The following is a 23,343-nucleotide window of genomic DNA, read 5'->3' as shown; positions in this document are numbered from 1 at the left end:
GAGGTTTCTACTGTGTTTGTATTCGTCTGCCAAAGCAAGAGAGAGTAAGAAGGAGAAAAAAAACAAAAGAGAGTGGCCAGAGATGAATAAATCTGTGTTGGACGTTTAGACGCTGCCTGGCAAACCTTCAAGCGTTTGGTTTTCTTATGACAAAAAGGTGCATCAACAGAAATCTGGGGCGTGATCGTGGATGAAATTTAAGAAATGAGTACCTGATTACCTAAAGAGAGCTTGTAGATGAGAAAGGGGAGACCAGAGACCAGAAACTAGGCAGCACAACAAGTAAGAGAGAGGGGAAAAAAGCACATTGTGTGTGAGGCTACAAATGTGGAACTGACCATTTTGTTCTCTTGTAAGTAGAGTCTCTGCAGTTTTGGACATCCTCTAGCCAAGGCCACCATGCCCTCATCTGTGATACCGTAGCACTGACCCAAGTGGATATCCCTTAACTCACTGCAGTTCGCTCCCAGCTGAAGGCAAAAAGTGAGAAATCATTGTGTGCGAGTAAACATTTAAAACCTCTCGGTAGTTTTATTTGATTGAAGTGAGCCTACGATATTTATTTGAGAATCAACAAAATGAGGCCAACAAGCAAAGATACTGATCTTGAGAAAGGTAGGTTACATCTCTTGCGTCTCGTCTTTAAAAGCATACCTTCTTAAGTGACATGTCTGTTAGTTTGTCCTGGTTGCCAACGTGCACTTTGACCAGGAGGGGGCAGTGTGTCGCCAAAGCCGACAGGGAGATGTCACACAGCTGCTTACATCGGTAGGCTGTGTACTTCTGCAGGCCTGGACAGTGCGAGGCCAGAGAGGCCACCCCATGGTCATGGACCCCCCTGCAGTCTGAGATGTTGATCTCTGTCACATTCTGCCTTCGAGAAGCTATTTTCACAAGGAGATCGTCATCAACCTGAGAAATAAGTTAGCATAAAGAAAGTCAGCAATCAGCCGCACATCTCTCAAAACCAAACTTTAAATATCTAATATCAAACATCGAGTTCCTTACTTGTTGGAGGCCACTGAGGTCAATTTGCTTCCAGAACTGGAAGTCCAAGCAGAGGTCCCTCCAGTACTTACAAACCAGAGAGGCACAAAGACAGCGTTCCTTCACTGTCAAGTGAGACAGCACCTATGAGGAGCAGGTGGGGACACGCATTTCAAGTCTGTTAAGTCATCCAACCACAATTCATGCTCGTAAAAAAAAAAATACAACACGCAGCAAAGCTTCCAACACATGTCTGTCTTAGTGTTTTAATATTTTCACTATGCCAAACCACGAGGAACAAAATGAACGAGACCGTTTCTGACCTTCAGAAGGATGGAGGAAGGCAGGTGGTTGATACTTAAATGATCAGCAGCATCAGAGTTTCTCGCCTGGCAGTCGCCATAATGATGCAGGCAGCAGGGGGATGAGTCTGAACTGTGGGGCGAATCGGCATGAAGGCCCAACCCACAGCAGCCATCAGCAGGGGAGGAGGAAGAGGAAGCAGAGGAGGAGGAGGAGGGGACTGGGCAGAGGGGAAGGTGGCAGTGGCCAGTTTCAGAGTTTGAGGCAGCCTCTCCTCCTCCTCCTTCCACTCCTCCGTGCTCCAGCCCTCCGTCAGGAGCAGCAAAGGCACAGCGGGGCTGCTTACAGGGGGTGCATCGCTGCACCTCTGAGCACTTCCTCTTACACACCTGTATCGAGAAACACACATAGATCAGCCGGAGGGGACTCTGTTTTTTCACAAGTTGCAGCAGTTTTGACTGTTAAGATGCCAGTTACAACGATGTTATGAAAGGACCTTAAACAGAGCCCAGCATAAAGGCCATGACACACCAAACCAACCGTCTCTCGCTGATCACCCAAACACTGTCATAATCATTTCAAACTTTTGAAGTCTCTTTTTCTGTCGAATATGATTTTATGTACATTTCATTTAGGAACATGTGTCATTCAGTTGTGATTAAACATTAGTCTGACAGAAAATACCGTCAGTGGAGCAAATCACCGTGTGATTCTATCTCATTTGTCCACATGAAATAAAAGAAATAATCTATCGAAATGTGACGGATATTTCCTTGCAAACTTCCTTAAGTGACACCAGCATTCTTCATCATTAGCAGCAGCGCTGTTGAAGCACAGCATTTAAGCATAAAATGACAGAACCATCATGCATCTTCACAAGCAACAGTGTTTGGCAGTGTTGCCGCCTACCATCTCGGTGTAGTCACTGGTGCAGCCGGGCACTGGCACAGGAATGGGCACAGACACAGACACGCCAGCGGTTCGGAAAAGCACCGGTGGAGGGATCAGTTTGGCAGGAACAGCAGACAAAAGGCTCCTCCCCTGACCCTCCCAGATAGCTAGTTCCCTTGGTGACAACAGGAACTTGGAGCAGTCCTCGGGAGATGCAAGTGTCGCGTATCGCTCCGCGAGCTTCGAAGCAGCCGCTGCTCCAATGCCGACTTCCCCAACACCTGGGACACTGATTCCAGTGACGCTGTTGTGACGGCACCCGTTAACACCGGCCTCCAGATGGTCGCTGTCGTCGTCGAGACCACTGCTGCTGCTGTGGACAATGAAGCAGAGCATGCACGGCCCCTGCAGCAAACAGTTCCTCTTCTTCTTCTTCCTGTGATGCAACTTGCGTGTCTTCTTCTTCAGGCGTAAACCATTTTTCGAGAGAAGATGGCCCATATAGATGACTCAAGAAACCTCTAGAACAACAGAGGGAAATTTGTGAGAAAATTACCATAATAAGGTATGATTGGCTTTCATATCAGAGTCAAACAAGCCTTTTGTGTCGATACTACTTGAAATAGATGTCAACACCTCATTTCCACTGAATCTGTACAACTAGGACATAAGTCAGGAAATGTGCATTTCAAAATATCCAATGAAACATTCAGGTTACATTCCTGTAAGTAGATACAAAATAAAACCACCTTCACAATCAACAGGAATGTTTTTTTTCCTCTGTTCTGCCAAATCTGTGTTCTTGTGCATTAATATGTGCACAAAAAAAGGAATAACCACATATGTTATTCTAATCATAGCAAAGTTCTTGAAGGAATATCATTTCAAGGCCTTTTTCTGCCCTGCTATTGCTTTCTTTAATCATTCCTTGTGTCCTTTTTGCCAAAGTCAAAACAACTTGAAGCAGAGCCTTACTTTTGACTGACAGAAACACACGGACTGCTGATCATTTCATCCGGACTTGAGGATGATGCTGACAGGCAGTCTGGGAGGTAAGCATTTGCGCGCGCACAAAAGAGCACCGTTTTCCCCAAATATCATAAATAAGCTAACTTAGATGAAGACTTTGGACTTTGTTGCGCAGCGTACCGTGAAACTCGTATGCTGCTGCTATCCTAAAGCCTAAATCTGCATATAGTCAACCTTAAAGGAGCAGCAACCTTTTGCACTTGATTGCAGTGGGTAAATTGCGTATCGAGTGTGAAAACCCATCGTTCATTTTGAACTTTAAATGCAAATATGCAACGTGTTCCTGTCATTCTGAAATGTAGCAGCTCGGCAGCATCGTTGCTTGCTCTGGTTGCTGCCGAATGAAGACACAAAGATGTAAACAGTGAACAGGTGGTCATTTGTTAGGCATGCAATCACACACACAAAGCCGTCGAAACGTAACGGTTGTGCTGTAACTCAACTCTCCTCGGGTTTAAGTGTACTATCTGCTCGCAGTTTCGCCCTCATTTAAAGAAATAAGCTAACAGCTTTCTGACTGGCTAGCCTGCTCTATCATCAGATGCTAAGTTAGCTGTAGCTCTCAACATGAACCAGCTCTCACCACTTCACACGGTGCTCCCTCACTCCGGACGGTGCACGCATAATAATGCTCCACGGCCAAAATGGACGCTGATAAGTTCCAGCAGTACCGATATAGATGCAGGGAAACCTGTAAGTGAGCCGCCGTGATGTTTATCCAAACAGTGGCAGCACTGGCTCTACCTCTGCTGCTCTTGAGGACACTTCCGCACCGAGAGGGCAGCGCTAAGGGAGCCGACGAGGGCGATTCGCAATTTGGCTTTAGGGCAGAATGAACCTATATGCCCTGAAATGCTAACGCTTTAGTAACGTTATAGCCCCTTGCTTCACTCAGTGCATGGTCGCGAATTAACGCTCATAATTAAATCATAGTCCCACTGCTTATTAATGAATAAAAGTTCAAAACACTCCACAGGTAATTTGGAAAACTGAGAAAATAACCCATTCAGAGAGCTGGACTACCCCAAGGCTACTGACCTAAGGCTCCCAGGTGATCTGTTTGTAGTTATTAGACGAACTGCTACATTTGCTGAGAAATACAGCTTGGAGCCATGAACAGATTATTGAAGGGGTACAAAAAAGGAACCAAAGAGAAGTAGAGCAAGTTAAATCAGACACAAAATGACCCCAAAGCCAATCATAAGGAAATTATAAATGTTCATAGAGGCATAGAGCTCAGTAAGAGGGATAAAACAAGCAACATAAGACATAAAAAAAATGTGAAAAGATGCAAATTGACTACAAAGTGACAGAACGGATGCAAAGCGATGTAAAAAAGACACAATAGGAGCAAAATGTGACCTAAGACTGCAATGAAGAGATGCAAAAACTGCTAAATGATGTGAAATGCTGCAAAAAATCTGCTTTGGAGACACAAAACAACCACTCTTGTTCATCTTTTACTGTAGGTTTTTTAATCCCTTTGGGAAGAAGTTTGTGCTCAGGGTCTTGTTGCTTCTGTATCATACCTGCAGCACATTATGAACATGTTACTAAGGGCTTGCATTGACTTTGATGAAGTTGTAGTTGGAGCTAATAACATCTTTAATAACACTTTTTGCCATATTCACCAACTAAAATATAATTAATTTTCTTGTTGTTTGAGACATTATGATTAAATTAGTTTGATTACATCATCAGAATCAACATAATTTGAGTCATTTGGTAAAAGAAAAGAAAAATCCTATTTCTTTGTTTGTTTGTTTGCTAAAAGGATGAAAAAAATCATTGTGCTTGTCAGAACGATGAACATATGTTCCCTGCATAATATCTATCCAGTAGCTGTCTAACATACATATATGTATATATAATATTTTCATGATTTACTTTTTAAGAAAATTTGCGAATCACGGTTGTGTGAAATGATCAGACAAGCTAACACTGACCTGAATCTGGGTAATACAGCAGCAGGCTTGCCTGATTTGACAGGATTGGGCAAGACATTATGTAATGAAGCTGCCATGTGTGGTCTACATTGCAGATTATTTGCCTAAATCTATCCTAATCTATCAATCAGAAACATAAAATATACACCTGCAACAGTATGTCTGCATAACACCCTTCATTTCTATCGCATTTTTTTCTTGCAAGTAAGATGCACAAAGACTGAGTTGTCATTAGCCATGATTTGGCTATTTATCACTAAGGGAAAAAATGGGAAGGAATCGTGACCCGTGGGCCCTACTGCCATAACGTGTCTTGTATTCCTAAAACTTATTTCTAAGAAAAGGCATCGATGTCAACAAGCAGACTTAGGTCAGGTGGTGTCTTTTGGAATTTGAGGGGGTCTGTATTTCCATTTTACAAAATGCAGGAAAAGACAACTTTTTGGATCCTTTCAATGTGCATTTGTCACAATAAGATGTTTAGACGCACGTTCGTCTTTATAGCATAAGTCACACAGAACCCGCGTTGCTCGTCAAACTACTAATGTTAACAACTTTACGCTGTTTTGCTTTCTTGGCATTTCAAATGAATAATTTCCCCTCTCCGTCTCACAAGCACACACTTGTACGGAGCTCATGGGCGTGAACTTCCAGCCACCAGCTCCTCCAGACGGAACAGCAACTCCAGAAATAGCTGCGCGTATTGGAGAGCCTCAGAAGAAAAAAAAATGGCTGAAGTAGCTTCACCTATAACTCGGCAAGTAACTAAGGGGAGCATGGAAGCTGGAGCCACATCTAATGAAATTAATCTCAAAGATGTCGAGGACTTTTTAATTTACGATCGGCGTGGAGTCTCTATCCCGTTCAAGAGCTTATATCAAGACAGGAAAACGGTCGTGATTTTCGTGCGGGTAGGGAAAACCTTTTGGTTTGTTTCATGTTGCTGATGAATAGTTTTAGTCTACCCTGCCTGAAGTTGCATTTTTAAATTCGTTGAAAGCACAGTCAAATGCACCTTGCTCGGAAAAGTGTTTCTCGAGAGGTCGAGAGGCGTCAGGTGAGCCTCATCGCCGATTGGACAGATGGCCACAGCGCTTCTCATTCTAAGGTGGAAATGGATGAATGAAGGGATGGTGTCCATGAGTGAACACATAGGGACAGGTGTTACGCAGGTGGAAATATGAGGTTTGATGTGTGATCTGTCATGCCAGTTAACGTCTTGTATGTTCCTGCAGAATTTTTTGTGCTACAGCTGTAAAGAGTATGTTGATGATTTGAGCAAAGTACCCAGAGGAGCTCTCGAGGTGAGTCCTGTAGAGTAGGTGAATGTCCCGAGGGCAGTCACGTCAGAAAAGTTTATCGCTGCAAGTTTGACCTGGCACATCAAATATTTGATTGTGGTCATGGAATCTCTGCCAACTGATTCGGAAAAAATCCCAGAATTTGATGCGTGTCTTTGCAGGATGCCAGAGTTAGTCTCGTTGTGATTGGTCAGTCTTCTCATCACCATATAGAGGTAATTCAATTTGTATGAATATGGCCTCTCATCTTTTGATCAGGCCTGTTGAAACGAACTGTAAATCTTAGTCAGGATCACATTTATATTTGTCTTATGGGTTTTCAGTGCACTGTGTTTGTTGTTGTTATACCCCGAGCCCCAAAAAAGAGACCATCAATTCTCTATTCAATAATTGGCCCATATGTTTGAATTTGAATTCAATACTGAAACATGAGGTATTTCTATCTCTCATCTAGCCATTCTGCTTGCTGACGGGGTATCCTTATGAAATGTATGTGGACCCAGAGAGGTGCATTTACCAAAAGCTTGGAATGAAGAGAGAGGAGAAATTCACAGATTCTGGTAAACACTCAAGTACAAAGTTGTAGCAGTGAGATTCATCTCATTTCAAGATGCACTGTAGCTAATAAAATGATGCACCTGTGTTTGTGTACTCAGCACACCCCAGTCCCCATGTGAAGTCTGGTTTGTTAATGGGCCAAATGAAGAGTATATGGAGGGCTATGACAAGTCCTGCATTTGACTTTCAGGGTGACTTGCATCAGCAAGGTGGAGCCATCATTGCAGGACCCGGTAAGCTGTCCTGACTGTGTAAGACTCCCTATGCCTCCACTGCATCCTCCCAAATTTGCTTTTCTCTGCAGGCCCTCGAGTTCATTTTTGGCATTTTGACATGAATCGCCTGGATCACATGCCCATCAGCTGGCTCCTTCAGCTCGCCGGAGTTCAACAGACACTGGACTTCAGTGATAAGCCAAAGATCATCCATGTGTAGCAATCTGTCTGCCAGAGAATGAGCTTCTCACATGCACTGTGTGTGCAGTGGCGTCACTCACTATGCTATTTTTGGTCTGCTCGATCATAATAACGAAAGAACTGACATTTTTCTCAATGGAATTTCAAGGGTCAGTGCCCCATATTTACTTTCATATGAATTCTGACATATGAGATAAGTGTGAGTTTAAACCTTTCAGTTCAGTATTTTTTATTTCTAAGGAGTTAGGGTCAGGGCTATTCTAGGTGCTGACTAAAATGCCTCTGAACACAAGCTAGATCTAAGTCCCACCTTGTAACATAGCAGCCCTTTGTCAGGGGTCCTTGGAGACACATTGTAATGCATCGGGTGCCCTTGAGTGTAGTCTATTTCTGCATGTATTGTGAAAGGGTACATTTTAAGCTGGACCATGACTTTTCCAAACCCCAACCATTTAGTTTTGGTGCCCACGCCTGACAAAAACAGCCAGCCAGAATGAAACTGTAAATATAATGTTTTTTACACTGGACACACAGAGGAATCAAACTCTATATCTCCATGGTGAAAAAACAACAGCGTCACAAAGGACTAAAACATGTGTCTCTCGTAGTCCCAAAACGGAATGTTGGTTCTGAGTCAAATTTTTCAGTGGCAGCACCAAAGGACACTTGAGCCCTTTCACACTGGATTAAAAAGCCCCACTAACTCTCATAAAAACCTGGCTTTTTTCTTTACAGAGAAAGGTTACAATTGGCATTCTGTCCTGGGTGAAAGGGCCATGCTGTAGTCATAGGTATTTATCTTTCAGCTCCAGCTCTCACTGGCAGGGATGAAAACTTAACCACCTTAAACTACACTCTGACTGCAGCAATCTCACAAATTTAGGAAACTAACAGAAGTACCAACTATGCAAACAAAAAGAGATGTAGTGGTTTAGTCTTATTGCTCTACACTGCAGCTAACAGCTCCATCTCAGTCCAGTCATTTTGGGGTGATTCCTGTTTGGTCATACTTATCAGAAATATTAGTCCATCGCAGCTTGTTTGATTGTCAATTAACATTCCTTTCTGTTGTAAGAATCTGCAGCTATCTCTGGGAAATAAAGGGGTTATGTACAGTAGCAGAGCCATGTTGCATCTTGCAATGATAAAGAGAGTCAGTTGCCTTGTTTCATCCACATGATGTATCCACATCGGAAAATAACTAGCCAAATAACAATAACCTATTAGTGTCAGCTTAGCTTTTAGAGACACTACCAGGGACTTGAAAATCTTCAATCTATCATAACGACAGATTTTGTGACCGAACACTGGGTAATGTGCTTCCACAATGCTTCTCTGTGCAATCGTATTGTATGGATCCCATGCCATATTAATGGCTTGGCCCTGCCTTGGCAAGGTTATTTGAATAGAAATGGATCCAGGCAAAGGGCAAATCAAGTTCTCTTGTTGATGCTGACCTGAAACAGAGCATAATCCTCGATGTTTCCTCTTTGCTTTACATGACATAACCTCACGAACTTTTGAATCCTCATATTTTGGCATATACATGTAAACTTGATATTGGTCACAGGTTTTCAGTTTGGTGTCCAACTCTTGAAGCCGACTGTATGTTTTTGGTTACTTATTACACCATTGTGTACTTACAAATTGGAACAGGTTTGACACACATCATTTTTAGAAACTAATATCTGTTACTAAGTGTGTGTGAGTCTATAGTTAAGTATTTCTCCCTTTCTGCCCTTGTTGCTTAGCAGATATATATTTGATTGGTCAAATGTGTGCTGAGTGAACAGACTTGGGCTTGACTATCCAATTCTGTCCAGAGATATTTATTGTTTAATATTGGGAGCAGTACTATGGTCAAACTTAACCTAACTTATAGCCATGTTAGCTGGGGATGGTTAAAGTTCTAGAAAAAGTTTTTTGAAGAATTTTCTACTTTTGCTGTCAGAATCCTATTTCTGTGTTGTGCTGACTGATTTTACTGTTCTTGTGGTATAGTTAACAGGCTAATACTTAAATGCTGTTGCTCTGATTTGTTTTATCAGTCTTTTTTTACATCCACATCCTTTACATGTATATTGTTTATATGTATATTGGAAAATAAAATTATTTGCGTCCTACATACACTAAATGTGTCCAAAATGGAATTGTACAGCAACTTGGATTACATTCTTGAGATGGTATCTACAGGCAGTAAAACCGCTGCAAATTAGCAGTTAAGGGTGGACACTGGACATCTAATCCTGATACGTCACTTGCTGGGGATTCAAAGACGTCACCACCTCCACAGAGGCTGGGAGCACTCGACGTCGGTTGACACATACACAAGGCACTCACGCGCAGGGAGGGATCACCAAGGGCGCAGAAGCAGAGACATGCTATATTAACATCAACAAAAACCACGGACAAGCCGTCGCACTGCGAAACGGAGGAAATCTGGTGCAGCTGCTCAGCAATGTCATCCGTGCAGCCCTGAGGAGAAAATGAAGCGCAAGAGCGAGAGGAGACGAGCAGAGTCGAGGAAAAAACGCTGTGCAGCTCACAGCAGCTCAGAGGCGGAGCCAAGCTCAGATATTTACATTGAGATAACAGGTAAGAGGGTCTGCACGACGAACCCTGTAAACTTTCAGCCTGCGTAGCAAATGCTCGGAGACGTATGCACACAACAACGTTTTTAAGTCTGAAAGTCAGATTTTTCCCAGCTTTAGCCCCAATATGGCGACACCGTCTGCCCCTTTATCTTTGATGCACTGGATTTTCGTCGACTTGTTTCCTCGCAATCTTTGCACTAAATTCCGTTTTAATCAAGCAGTTATTTAAGTGCAATAAATCACTTGATTTTTCTCCTTGTTTGCACCACCTCCTTTAACGACTTTTTATGTGTTACGCACCTGAACAAAGGGAAGGTGCGGTGTGTTTATGCTATAAATGTAGCAGTATGCCTACATATGCCAGTATGTCAGCTTTTCTAATGATCATTCTTATATTTTATGACGTTTCCCTGTACCAATGCATCCTCGACGAGCTTAAGTCTGAAAGAGGGGAGGTTCGTAAGTGGAAATCGCAAATCTTACTGGCTAATGGATCGTCCTAGCAACCGCTTGGGCAACTATCCCTGGGCCTATGAAGTGGCGTATGTGAAGAACTTTAAACTGAAAGAGGCGGATCTGAACCTGATTGACAGGCATTTCCTCCAATCACATAACACCATGCAGCTGTGGCAGCCAATAGTGTCCCGGGACATATTGTAGAGGAGGAGTCGCGCGGGGTATCATTTTTAGCAGAGTGCGCACTTGCTGTCGAAACTCCCCTTCGCTCTTCGGCTGGTGACTTTCTGCTCCTTGAAAACAAAGTCAGCAACAAAAAAAAAAAAACCTTTCGTTGATATCAGAATATTTCTGTTACCACTTTTTAAACCGTCAAGCAAATTATTCGCGTAGTTTTATTTAGTATGCACAAGTCCTCGTGAAGGAATCCACTCCGTAAGTTTCTGAAGAAAACGTCATGTTCAGGACTGTTTGCAACATGACCTCGGGCGATGTTTCGTCAAGATTGATCGAGTTCATCAAGGGTAAGTGGCCAGAGACGACAAAGAAAAGTTAGATACATTCAAAGACACACTGGTACGTGCAGAAATAATATATGTAAGTGTGTATTTATAACAGAAGTAACTAACTGCCTTTAATTGTGTTTGCCTCCCTCTCACCCACCCACCAGATCAACTGTATTTTGCCATACTTCAGCAAAAGATCAAGAGCACAGCTGACCGACACTGTTTCTGCATAGATGAAGAGCTGGCATATGAGAAGTGAGTCGTCTCTTTAAACATGTTTTTCTTTTTCCGCAGATAGATTAAAGGCACAAATTAGTTGGATGCTTGCTTCATAGAAAAAAACAAACTCAAGGCTGTAAACTTCCCAGCATGCACTGGTGTCAGTACCAAAACGACTGGATAAGATTTGTAAGTTTACAATTTGGACCAGAGCTAGAGTGCGTCCTATGTGATAAAGTCAAATGCATCACCCTAACTCTGTCTTATTTATTATTCTGTCTTCACCTCACCGGCTCTTTTCTCTCATCTTATCTCATCTTTTTGCCTCATCTGTTCTGCTCTGTCCTTTCATCACCTTCTATTCTCTCCAGTCCATTTTAAAAAAAGAAAAAAGGGTGTAGGCACATGATTACCAAAGTCCTGTTAAGTTCCTGATTTTATGACGTGATGATTAGATTATAAAAACAGGGCATCAGTTAATTTAGTGTGTTAGAGTTATGTGATCGTAGCTGCCTTGGAATCAATCTTCCTCATAATTACTTCTGCTCTGTCGGCTCAACTTCTGCTTGCAACTCAACTCAGCAGAAAAAGTATTACTTTATTAGAAAAATACTTGGATAAGCAATTTTTAGATGGCAGGAAAGTAAAACGTTAACATTTAAAACAAAAGACCCGGTTTATACACTTTGTAGCTAATAATTTGAATTTTTTGTTACTTTTTCTGTTGAACTGCAGTTTCGGTAGCTGGTTGTTGTTTACTTTTGTACTCGTTTGCTGAGACTGGCAAGTAAGAATTTCCCAGTCTGGATTAAATGGAGTTTATTCATCTCTGAGGTTGACTTCTGTTATTAGCCTGTCAACTGTCCCGTTCTTCACCATCTTGAGCTTGCAATGGCAACACTCTTCTGTGCTAACGCTGCAGCGGGAGAAGATGAGTCCCGATCTGCTCCTTTCTTCTTTTTTTTTTTTGGACACACCTCTACCCTGCCCAGCTCTCTGTTTGTTTCTTTCTTTCTTTCTGTAATTCGCAGTGCTCCAACACAGAACACGCACCTGTGAATAGTGTGGCGATCTGCTGCCACAAATGCCTCTAAAACACTATATTCATATTAAATTCATAAACCCTAAAAAATGATAAAGCCAAACACTGATAACCAACTTCCTCAATCAGCAAGTTCACAAAATGGTATAATTCACTTTAGGGATGTTTTACATTGTAGGACAAAGTGTTTCTGGTTATTAATTACAGGTAAGGTAGAATATATGAATTGTGCCCCACCCCAACATATTGTTTCCCCTTATTGTCAGGCATCCAATTCCTAATTAGAGGGGGTCTGACAAACCATCCCCACTACCCAATCCCCTCCTGTAATTCAAACCATCCTTGGTCTGCTGGTTAATGAATTATTTCTGTACTTTGCCCCTTGCCCTTTTTACTTCTTAAAGTGGAGGAAAGGGCCTTTTAAACCGGTTTAGCGTTATTATTGCAGCATTTGAAAATGCACAGTTTCACTGTGTAGTGTTTGTGGGATTCGCTTCCACATATCTATGCTTTATGATGCACTGCTTTAAATGATAAAGGCTCACCCTTTTTTAATATGGAAAAGCATTCAAATACTGCAAAGCAGTTGAAGCAGACGAGCACGTTATCACGTCTGGATTTGCTGTCCCAGAGCCTGTAATGAAGGGCAGGAATTTAGTTGGTTGTTCAATTTTTCACAAGGAGAGGACAAAACTGATTTTTAAAAAAAGAAACCTCTTGTCTTTGCAGTTTTTTCTCTTGTTCTGATTGACCCACTCTCGCATCGAGTGATTCCATATATAGCCTTTACTCCTGTCAGTGTTTTCTGTGTGTATGCCTGTGGTAGCGGATTCTATCTAGTGAAACTTCCCAAGAGACAAAGGCTGGCTACATAAATAGCCATTCTGACACACTCCTCCTTTCTCTCCCTCTCTCAGCTTCTATGCAGACTTTGGTCCCCTTAACCTGGCCATGTTTTATCGCTTCTGTTGCAAGCTGACAAAGAAGCTTAAGGTAAAGTAAACCTCTGCTCCTAATTAAACTTCCTGGAAGGAGAATGGAAAGAAACGCACAAGTCAATCAACGTTTATTTATTCTCCCAGTAGGTAGAGAGAGTAAAGTAGGCTTATGAGTCTTTTGCACACGAAAAAGCAGTTTCAGTGTTGAATTGAAACTTCTAGCAGCACTGTTCCACTGTGTTGAGGCACTTTGTTTGTATTTGTGACATGATCTTGGAGAGGCACAGATTTGGGCAACAGAGTTTTAGACTCAGATGATTCAGCTTCTCTGCAGCCATAATACTGCACACTGCTGTTTTTAAATGTTGACTGTACAGCCTCAATCTAATTTCCTAAAAGATAAAAGCAAACTATTTTACGCTGCAGTTAGAATTTCCTCGACATGTCCCTGTATCACTTCGTGTTATCTTAGCACTGCAGCTGTAGAAGTGTAGATATGATTGTTATCATTGTTGGATTGTTAGAAGAGTGTCATGCAGTATGGGTGGAAAAATAAATCATTAACTCAACTCTTGTTATTTCTACCTATACTTTTAAGGCAAATAAGATCAAGGTATCGAATCTCATCTCATGCTGGTATTGTTTTTGCAGTCGATTACACTGTCAAGGAAGAAGATCATTTTTTATACATGTGGAGATCAGAAAAAACAAGTCAATGCCGCCTACCTGATAGGCTCATATGCAGTAAGTTTTGCCCAAATGTGCACATTTCATATATGTTTCTATTTAAATCGGGTTATCCTGAACTCTGACAATTGTCAAAATAAATGTTGTACGTAATTCAAGAGGATACCTACTGATAAAACCTTTGTCTTTATAGGTAATGCATCTTAACCTGATGCCAGAGGAGGCCTACAATCTGCTGGTGTCAAGAAATTCAACATATATTCCGTTCAGGTACACAAGGCTATACAATCTATATGAGAACGACTTAAAGGCTGCAGCTATTGTATGAGATTGTATCAACAGACTTACAGTTGTCCCTTAGCAACATGTATATTTATGCTGAACTAGTTTAGTTCATTTAATTTGTAAAATTGGTTCAATGAAACACAACTTAAGGATGTTTAGAATTGACAGACTTTACAGATGTTTAGGGTTCATGCTGTCTTTGATTAAATGAAAGTTAAATTTGGTGTAAAACTTACTTCATATGTCTGATTTTTAGCTTGTAAATTTTAGTTTCTGGTTTGCTTACTATAACTGATGAAAGTGCAGAACATCTGAAGTATTGTAATGTCCGTCAAGCACAAGAATGTGAAAGAAGGATTAAGGGCTGTGGTGCCCTCCTTGAAGTACTCAGTGTGTCATGTGAAAGTGTCAGACAACATGCCTGAAGGAAAAGGGACCAGAGAGGGAGACATTCAAGCCAAAGAATGCTTTCAGAATGAGCTAAAAATATTCCAAGTATGTTGTGCAGATCAAGTGCATGACTGTGTTTTTATGTTTTACAGAGATGCCTCTTTTGGAACCTGCATGTACAATCTGAACATCCTAGATTGCTTCCGGGGTGTTTACAAAGTATGTCATTTAAGAACCGATTTATTTTTTTCCGCCTCCTCTTATCATGGTCCTAATTATTTTCCCTTCCTCTCGACCATCCTCTAGGCTCTGCAGTACGGCTGGCTGGACTTCTCTAAGTTTGACGTTGAAGAGTATGAGCACTACGAGAGAGCAGAAAATGGTGACTTTAACTGGATCATTCCAGGAAAGTTCCTTGCTTTCAGTGGGCCTCACCCAAAAAGCAAAATAGAAAATGGTAATTTGAGTGCAACGCAGAAACATATCTTGGCTCATTTAAACGCTTCCTGAACTCACAATTTATTTATTTTTTCTTGCTTAAGGGTACCCTTTGCATGCTCCTGAGGCCTACATCCCATACTTCAGGAAACATAACATCACCACCATCATCAGGCTCAACAAAAAGATGTACGATGCCAGACGTTTTACGGACTCTGGCTTCGAGCATCACGACCTGTTCTTCGTGGACGGGAGCACACCGAATGACTCGATCGTCAGGAAGTTCCTCAACATTTGTGAGAATTCAGAGGGAGCCATCGCTGTTCATTGCAAGGGTGAGAACGTCGGCCCAAAACGCATTTATAGCTCTATAGATTCTGCTTGATGTCGTGTTTATTCCAACTAAATGCAAACCTTCCTGTTATTCTTAGCCGGCCTGGGGAGAACTGGTACCCTAATCGCCTGCTATATGATGAAACATTACCGCCTTACTACAGCAGAGGCCATTGCCTGGATACGGATCTGTCGACCGGGGTCCATCATTGGGCCTCAGCAGAACTTTGTTGAAGAGTAGGTATTTATTTGATGATTTCAAGTATTGACTCTTGACCGTTTCTTTTTTTGTATGTTTGCAAAGTAAAGTTTATGGTGTGAGAAATCCCCAACTGTAAAGGTGGTTATTTGTTTGGCGTAAGCAGCACGTTGAGGTTTGCGGTTTGTTTGCATATTCAGGAAGCAGAATAGTCTGTGGGCAGAAGGAGACGTGTGCCGGGAGAAGATGCTCAACGAACGAGAGAACGGCAAGATGGCTGTAACCAGGATCCTGTCGGGAGTGGATGACATTACCATCAATGGCAGCAACAAAAACAGGGCATGCAAGAAAGAGGAAATTGAACTTGTGAGTCTGACGTGTACTCAAGGAGAGACTTTGTTGCACCATTTTTAAACACAACACTTGGTCTAATCAGTGCCTCTTCTCTGTTTGACAGTACAATGATGAAGAGGAAAGAAATGGCCTCACACAGGGTGACAAACTGCGGGCCCTTAAAAGCAAAAGGCAGGCCAGATCATCTTCAGGTTCACTGTCGTAAGTAATCCTGGCAGCTTGCGAGCCTCATCATGTATCACTCCCACGTGTGTTTTCGTACTATGAAATGAGCAGTTTCTGTCCTTATCAGTCCCTCGGATCATTACTTGTACACAGCAGCGTTTTTCAAATCATAAGTAGCTTATGTTTTGAAGACCAGGAAGTGACCGTGTAAGATTTATTTTTTTTGTTACATTTACCATTTCATTGGATGAGCTTTCCACTTTTTCTCTGTGTTTTTTCAGGATAGTCTGCTTTTAGGCATGCCTAAACTGTTCCAGCTGCTCTCCCTGACTCTAATCGTTTCATCCTATTTTCATGTTTCACCCTTGAGTGAAGTTATCAGGTAGTATTATTGTAATGTTTTGTTTTGTTTTTGTCTCCATCGTTGGATTCATGCAATCACATGCAGTCTGCGCGTAATGGCTATCCCGTTTTTTATGCTCGATCAGCGAGTGATGAGGTTGAACAATGCATTAAAGAAGAAGTAGCTCAGATATTATGACATAGAGTAAGTGACACAGCTGTTTGACACACACTCTTCCAGAAAACTTTTTAGCGGAGAGCTGGATTTTGAAAGGCACAAAGTATGTGGAGGTTAAAGTCTGTGATATTAGAACTGATAATGTGTAAGTCTTCAAATAAACCTCAAAGTTGAGAGGGGAAATGTATATATACACATATAGGCCAAATCAATTGGATCGAGGTCGTCCAGTTTGTCAGGTCACAGTGTTTAATATGTAACTTTGTGTGTCTACAAATAGTGTCTGCAATAGATAAACGATATTGTTTAGACTAGAGTCTAAATTTAGATAAGCATTTAAGTGGAAAAAATCACTAGTACTGGGCAGAAACAATATATTATAATTATATTTGGCTTTGAAAAACACGTAGTCACTTTACACTAATGTGCAGGAGATGGACCAATATTTACTGTTGGCTTAACATTCAGATCAATGTAGTTGTGCCTTTTAAGAAATTATCTACAAATATTCAACCTGGGCCCTTTTTTTTTTTTTCCTGTAGCAAAGTCGAATTGTACATGACTTTTTACAAGATTTATTAACCGAATTATGATATTCTAAATGAGTTTATGGACTCAGCTGCTAGTTTCAGGACTTGCTCAACACAGCATGTTGTTCTCTTTTGTAATTTATGGTCCCATTAGAGTAAAATGGAAAAGCTTTTTTTCCTAAATGGGATTACCATGTGGCCATTACTCTGTGGAAATGGGTTATTTAAGCAGTTCTCACTGACAATTCCTACCCTAACTCCTTTTTGGTAGCAAAAAGCCAAGTTGGCGTCTGCCGAACTCAAGGTTTCAAAAATGTAGTCCACAAGTCCGTACATCTATGGTGGACAGTATTCTACATTGTGAGGTAAGCGCTTTAGACATAAAACAGACCTCAGTTAAAGCCGAAATGACATCCAGCCATGCAGCAGTGAAAAATAGACTTGCAGTATCTCAAGCTTGGAGTTGATGATTTAACATTGCTCCACAGCTAACCCTGGAGCATTTAACTGAGTGGTTAAACATTAAATGGACAGTAAATGCCTCTCTGGAAGTCTGTAGCACAGGATTGTGCACTTACAGCTCGGGAGTTTTGAAATCCTTATTGGAAATGTCAAACCACAGACGGCATGAGTGAAATGTTGCTGTAAAGACAAAAAATTATATTAGTTCAGAAAGCCATTTTGTGGTGTTTCTAGTCGTATTTGTGTAAATCATACAACATGGGAAAGGCCCAGACAACTGTAACATAGTGCTAGGCCGCTCAATAAAAGGACTGTAATGCTAAAAAAAAAAAGGTTCTAACCCTTTACAGATCAGTAAGAATCACAACAGCGGCTTGGTTTTTCATTGGAAGTCCACATCATTTGTGCCGATGTAAATCAAGCTGTGGAAGGCTGGGTGTCAGCGTGGCTGAGGATGGTTAACTGTCCTCTGCCCATGAACCCATACGGCTTTGGCTTTTGTTATTCCATGTCAGGCAGGTGGTAGTGTTCTGCTGCAGCCTCATGGGCACGGCGTGGCCGATGTGTTGCCTGCCGTTCAAAAGATAGCAGAGAGAGGCAGAGAAAGAGTGGGGGAGAGGAAAAACAGAGAGAGGAAGTAAGGTTTTGTATGATGGAGGTAAGTGCACATCACTTCCTGTCCAGCTGACATCCTCTTCCTGTAGACTTGGTTGCTATGCCAGCGAATGGTATGGCTATGGAATGGCTGAATTATTTCAAGTTGTCCTGTTTTTTGTTCCTCTCTTCTTTCTTTCTCTGGATGACTGTGGTGTGAAGTGGATATGCACTTTTTCACGCCTTTACATTATCTGCCCCATGGACACACTGAGCTGCTCTTTGTTTTCTTTATCAAGGCATATCCACGATATCCTCTAAGTTAGAATTATGCACTCGAGTTGAGCCCACTGTACTTAAGAGCTGCACCACTTGTTCAACTAATCACAGTTGTAAATAAGATCTGGATTAGTTGAAATAAATGTTTTCGCTCTTGGCTTGCACTGCAGACTTTGCACTATAAAAGAAAAATGTCAAATGCCACTCGAACCTCATCAGCAGTAGGCACTTCCTTCTTTGGTAAAGTGTCCAGCTTTACCGTTTACCCTGTAGGTGTTTTATTTTTTTTTTATTTTCAATTGTTATATGATATGCAAAGAATCTGTGTCTGAGACGGTTTATGAGTTTAATTTTTGGCTCTTTAAGACACTGTTTGGATAGTAAATGCCTCCTGATCCTCATTCTCTAACAAAACATCAAGTGTGAACATCTGAGTGGGTATCAGGATGAAAAAACAGGTTCTTATTCGTTCTCAGGAGGGACTTGAGGCTGAAGAGATTTGCTTGCACTTAAGGACATGTGCTTTTATCACTGTATGTGTTGCTACACAAACATCTAATTTCCAGCTCAACTTCACCATCTGGCTCCACTGTTTGTTTTGTGATGTAACACTGAAGTGCATGTTGAACTCCAGAGAAGATTAGAGCAGTTGTTATCCAAACCTTTTCTCATCTTTTCTGCCTTTTCATGCATGGCAACAGGCACAAAACTCCTTGGACATGCACGCAAGCACATGCCGCTGTTCGATCTGTGTTTGTGTCTAACATGTAATTAGTTGCTGGGCTGAGAGACATATAATTTGCCCGCTGTTTTTCCATTGCTTTTATGACTGGATCAGTGCTTTCATACCACCTGAGATTTGACCAATTCAGGTTTCCATCTCTGCCAGCTTCTCTTGATTTTTCTAAAACATAAAAAACACATTCTTGTAGGATTTTACCATTTTTAGGTGTACTTGTGAATTTTAAGAGCCAAACCAATATACTGACATATTTTTTTTTGGAGGGTGAGGGTCAAAATTCCCCATTACTGTTCATCTAGTAATTTAAAGTGATGTAAATTTCAGGTATTATCGTAGGTTATAGAGTTGGTATCATAAATGTGAAAAGACTGTTAACTCATTAGTGAGGGGAGAAGAAAAACATACTTTCTGGCACTGGTGGATGCAGGGTTTCTAAGAAAGGTGTTTCATCTAATCCAGTCCCAGTGGAAAAGCACAACATCAGAGGCTTTGTGTCTTGCCCAGACGTCTCTTGTCTCTCCTTCCTTTTTTTCCCCCCTTTTTTTCCGTTTGCTCTTGTTGTTGGATTTGTCCTCCTTTCAGATGGCTGGTAGCCATGCTGCTCTCCTCCCTGTGTAGCCTTGCCCTGTGGTGGATTGTGTATGGCTTCCCTTCTTCCATCCTGCATTTCTGTATAGACGGGTTAGGATTTCAATGAGTTCTACTGCCCGTCAGCCCCCCAAAAACCTGCCCTGCCCCTCCTTCTGGAGCTCTAACTGAGAATGCTGTAAGTGAGCCCCTGGTCTCTTTTTAATTCCCAACCCAAATCAGAAATTTGTTCAATATCATCCTTATTACTTCATTCTTTTGATAGATACAGTAAACTTGCAGCTTGACAAAAGAGCCAGATTTTAAAAATCTGAAACATCACAGGCTGCTGCCTTGTCTTTGTCATCATTTTCTGCACATAATGATTTTGAACCATAGACATTCCCATCATCTTTACACATCATGCTTTGCCGGTTAATGTGTTAAATAAAGTGCCAACTGTAAAAATAGCTAAGCAGTTAAGCTCTCTTTATTGGAATGACTAATAAATAATTTGTTTAAGGCCACTTCTGTTCTTTAACCTGGCTGTGCTAATCCAACCTGGCTGCTAAAGGCTACTGATCTGTTAACAAGTCTAAGCTGATCAAATTTTTTTAAAACTTTCTTTCCCATCGTCATGCAGTCTTTCCCTCTTCTACCTCCACTCTGTCATGTCTTTCCATGTATAAACGTTCCAATGTTAATGCTGTTTTTACTCTCATCTTCACAGACAAGAAGAGAATAAAATGCACACCAGGTCGTCGTCACAGTCCCTTAGGTAAAATGTGCGCGAGATGAAAACTTCCACACCGACATCCAACATGTTATAGGCTGATGAATGGTGCTTATCTCATGTGCAGCAGGGTCATTATGCAGGACGGTGTCGACGGTTGCAAGACCAGCGTCGGCCCCCTTGCTCTGTCTGAGCACTCGGACAGCAGGAAAAGGACCAGAACCTCGCTGCCAGCTAACGGTGTAGGACGAAGGTCAGTGGGAGATGATGACGCATGATCAGTTAGAGCAGATACCTTAGGAGTGTTGTCATCAGAGGCCTTGTTTGTTTTCTTAAAGCTTATTAGAAAAGCCAACATGAGTTAAGATTATGTTCAGTTATTTTGATTTAAATTTGAAAATCGTGTTGTTGGCTTTGACACACAGTTGAAAAGCAGTCAAGAAGCTATAGCCACTCATGCATCTTTGTGGACTAAATTAACAGCTTCCCTTCTCTCTGCCAGCTCCCTGTACCACACCAGACTGGTCAGGTCCCTAGGCAACTTGCATGTCGTGGCTGACAACAGAGACCCAATGTGTTGTGAGCCATGTGGCAGCCATAGAGACGCAGGCAGTGTCACACCCAACACAGCCACCCTCATCAACTTAAACATGGCACAGGGACACCTGCAGGCAAGCTCCCTCAGACACACTCTGAGCCTTATGGAGACTTGGGCTGCGTTTACATACAAAGACAAAAAAGAAAGCAGATGCAATTTTAACGGAAAGCAGAACGATTTTGGTTCCCCTTCTCAGAATTTCAGTTCTTGATAATAACTGAAGAAGACAGAAGATGCAATGATCTCCAAAAGGCCTAAAATTACAGAGTTTTCTTTTGGAAATCAGGCTGTCTTCTACTCACTGAGCTGTACACGATAAGGCTGTTCGATTTCTTAAATTTGGCAGCTGTAGAGTAATTAGGTCTTTTTAAGTGGAGGTAAAAATCTGATCTTTGATGCCCATGTAAATCCAGTCAGAAGTCCAGAGGCTCAATATGCTCACTTGCTCTTAAATTTAGAATCAGAATCTCTTCGACTGGGCTGCATCAGCAAAGGAGCCCCCACCCCCCCGACATTTTACCTAAACGTCCTTTACATAATGCTTAGAAATCATGAACTTACCAGCCAAACAACGTCCTCGTGTTTCAGCTAACTTGGTCAATAAAGTGATGGTGCAGCCCGGCCGAGGTTCTTTACTCATATGTCTGACAAGCATTCCACTGTCGAGCCTGAAGTCGTCCAAACTAACACTTATCGGCGTCCTAAACTTAATTCCAACTATCCTGGTCTCCTTGCTGCTTCTTTCAAAACTTGTCTCTCAAAAGGTGTCTCTTTAAGTATGACTGGCTATAGCTTTTCTGGACTCTGCTGCTCACAGTGTGATCTGCCTTATGGGCCATCACCACTGCGCTTCAGTCTTGTTGGCATCCTTTACCTGTGCTCACCTGTAATGCTCCTGATTTCTCTTTCCATCTGTCTTTCTTACATAAAACAGACGCATTGTCTCCAGAGGACGCAAAGCTTGCAACTCTTTGCAATCAGTTAGATTTTCCAAGCTATGGTATCTATCACTTTGTTTTCTTACATTTATTGCATTTGAAATATTGTGGAACTTAACCGTAACCGTACGCGTTGGTGGTAAAATTGGGGGGTGATTTGGAGGTTGAATTGAATCCGATTCTGAATGCTAATCTTGATGTTTTCTTTCACAGTCACTCCATACCCAAAGCTAGGGGTCCTCTCCTTCGGTGAGCCTGTGGATCTGAGACTTCTGGGGAAAGCCAACTTTGTTTTTGTTTTTTTTGATGAAAGGTTGGAGTGAATTCAGCCAACATGAAGTGACATTTTACCGATAAAGCACTTTGGTGGTTTTTAATATCGTTTTAATCATTGCCTGGTTGTTCCTACTTACTAAAGCATGTAGTAGCAGATATCAGATTCAACCACATCCATCGGACCGGCATGTGAATGTGTAGATCTGAGAGATTCCCTCCAAGATGAGCACTGTGCAGCAGGTAGTTTAAAGAGTTGTTGATGGATTTTGCCTGGAATTTTAAATGGGGAAACCTACGCTCTGCAATCAGCACAAAGTTGGGTTTTCTTTGAGTAAAGTTTAAATATCTTAAATGAAAGGTTATTCATCAAGAAAGAAAAAAAGGAAATTGCATCACATCATACAGTACTGTGATTTATTATCTGACTTGTCTTATTCCTGTCATTTACTTGTCACGCTTCCTGTATTTCAAGACTGTACATATGTCAACATTTAATATGCTCAGTTTGTATTTTGTACATATTTTGTACGGTTAGAATCATGCCATGAGATGGTCATAACGGGGCCCTATGTAATTCTTCATAATCTACTAGACATTTGCTTCGTGCCCATCGATCAGTTTTTAAATAAATCTACTCCCAGATGTCTCTCTGGTCAAGTGTCTTTGTATCGTATGCAATGTTTTAATACTTCATCCTGTGGGGATTTGCTTTCAGTGCGAGATCACATGTACACATTTGGTGAACTAAACCAACAAAGATGCAACCTCATCTTTTATTTCCCATTTTGGTCAAATTATTCCCTACGAAAAGAAAATACTGTTCTATTGAATTGGTGTGCAATGAAGGTCTTAATCTACTTTACTTTAATATAGTAATGATGCATGAAATGATTTCACTAACAGAGATTGAGGCGTTTTATACTACCCTGTTAGAGGGAAGGAATTTGATGGTGGTCAGTTAAGACCAGTGGGGCTTCTATGACTTGGGCTACCTGAGGGATAAAGGTCTGTCTGTGAGTCATGATGCCATTTGGTGGTTGTAGGTGAATAAACACCTGGTTGGTCTG

General features: G+C 41.6%; 3 protein-coding genes and 1 long non-coding RNA gene across 11 annotated transcripts in view; 3 read left to right on the top strand and 1 right to left on the bottom strand.

Annotated features, from left to right (window-relative positions):
- fbxl17 (F-box and leucine-rich repeat protein 17) overlaps positions 1-3,989 on the bottom strand; it is a 206,972-nt gene extending 202,983 nt beyond the window's left edge. The window contains exons 1-6 of the mRNA XM_072387716.1: positions 3,794-3,989; positions 2,200-2,702; positions 1,311-1,679; positions 1,009-1,131; positions 655-912; positions 339-470 (exon numbers count right to left, since the gene is read on the bottom strand). Of these exons, the coding sequence (XP_072243817.1) occupies positions 339-470; positions 655-912; positions 1,009-1,131; positions 1,311-1,679; positions 2,200-2,682 (1,365 nt within the window). The 5' untranslated portion in view covers positions 2,683-2,702; positions 3,794-3,989. The remainder of the gene's footprint in view (positions 1-338; positions 471-654; positions 913-1,008; positions 1,132-1,310; positions 1,680-2,199; positions 2,703-3,793) is intronic.
- A 1,228-nt stretch (positions 3,990-5,217) lies between these two features.
- Positions 5,218-9,833, top strand: prxl2c (peroxiredoxin like 2C). Its single transcript, XM_072387714.1, has 6 exons — positions 5,218-6,067; positions 6,392-6,460; positions 6,619-6,672; positions 6,912-7,017; positions 7,114-7,248; positions 7,320-9,833. Exons 1-6 carry the CDS (start codon positions 5,885-5,887, stop codon positions 7,448-7,450), a joined length of 678 nt encoding a protein of 225 aa, XP_072243815.1. The 5' UTR covers positions 5,218-5,884; the 3' UTR covers positions 7,451-9,833.
- Positions 9,770-22,928, top strand: cdc14b (cell division cycle 14B). 8 transcript variants are annotated; one of them, XM_072387711.1, is made up of 15 exons: positions 9,770-10,026; positions 11,152-11,242; positions 13,166-13,241; positions 13,838-13,930; positions 14,067-14,143; positions 14,701-14,767; positions 14,855-15,005; positions 15,091-15,321; positions 15,418-15,556; positions 15,719-15,884; positions 15,976-16,073; positions 20,462-20,509; positions 20,595-20,717; positions 21,997-22,062; positions 22,214-22,928. In XM_072387711.1, the coding sequence occupies exons 1-15, from the start codon at positions 9,918-9,920 to the stop codon at positions 22,251-22,253; spliced, it is 1,575 nt and encodes a 524-aa protein (XP_072243812.1). In that variant the 5' UTR covers positions 9,770-9,917; the 3' UTR covers positions 22,254-22,928. The 8 variants fall into 8 exon arrangements, with proteins under 8 accessions (XP_072243812.1, XP_072243811.1, XP_072243810.1 ...); XM_072387710.1 differs by having other exon boundaries at positions 20,592-20,717; XM_072387709.1 differs by lacking the exon at positions 21,997-22,062 and adding an exon at positions 20,967-21,135 and having other exon boundaries at positions 20,592-20,717.
- On the top strand, positions 16,080-17,860 carry LOC140309731 (uncharacterized). Its single transcript, XR_011916396.1, has 2 exons — positions 16,080-17,282; positions 17,317-17,860. It is a non-coding gene; the product is annotated as an uncharacterized lncRNA (long non-coding RNA).
- Positions 22,929-23,343: the final 415 nt, after the last annotated feature.

This window comes from Leuresthes tenuis, unplaced genomic scaffold, assembly GCF_036924035.1.
Source record: "Leuresthes tenuis unplaced genomic scaffold, fLeuTen1.0.hap1 SCAF_6, whole genome shotgun sequence".
Classification (NCBI taxonomy): domain Eukaryota; kingdom Metazoa; phylum Chordata; class Actinopteri; order Atheriniformes; family Atherinopsidae; genus Leuresthes; species Leuresthes tenuis.
This window is presented reverse-complemented; position numbering and strand designations above follow the sequence as displayed.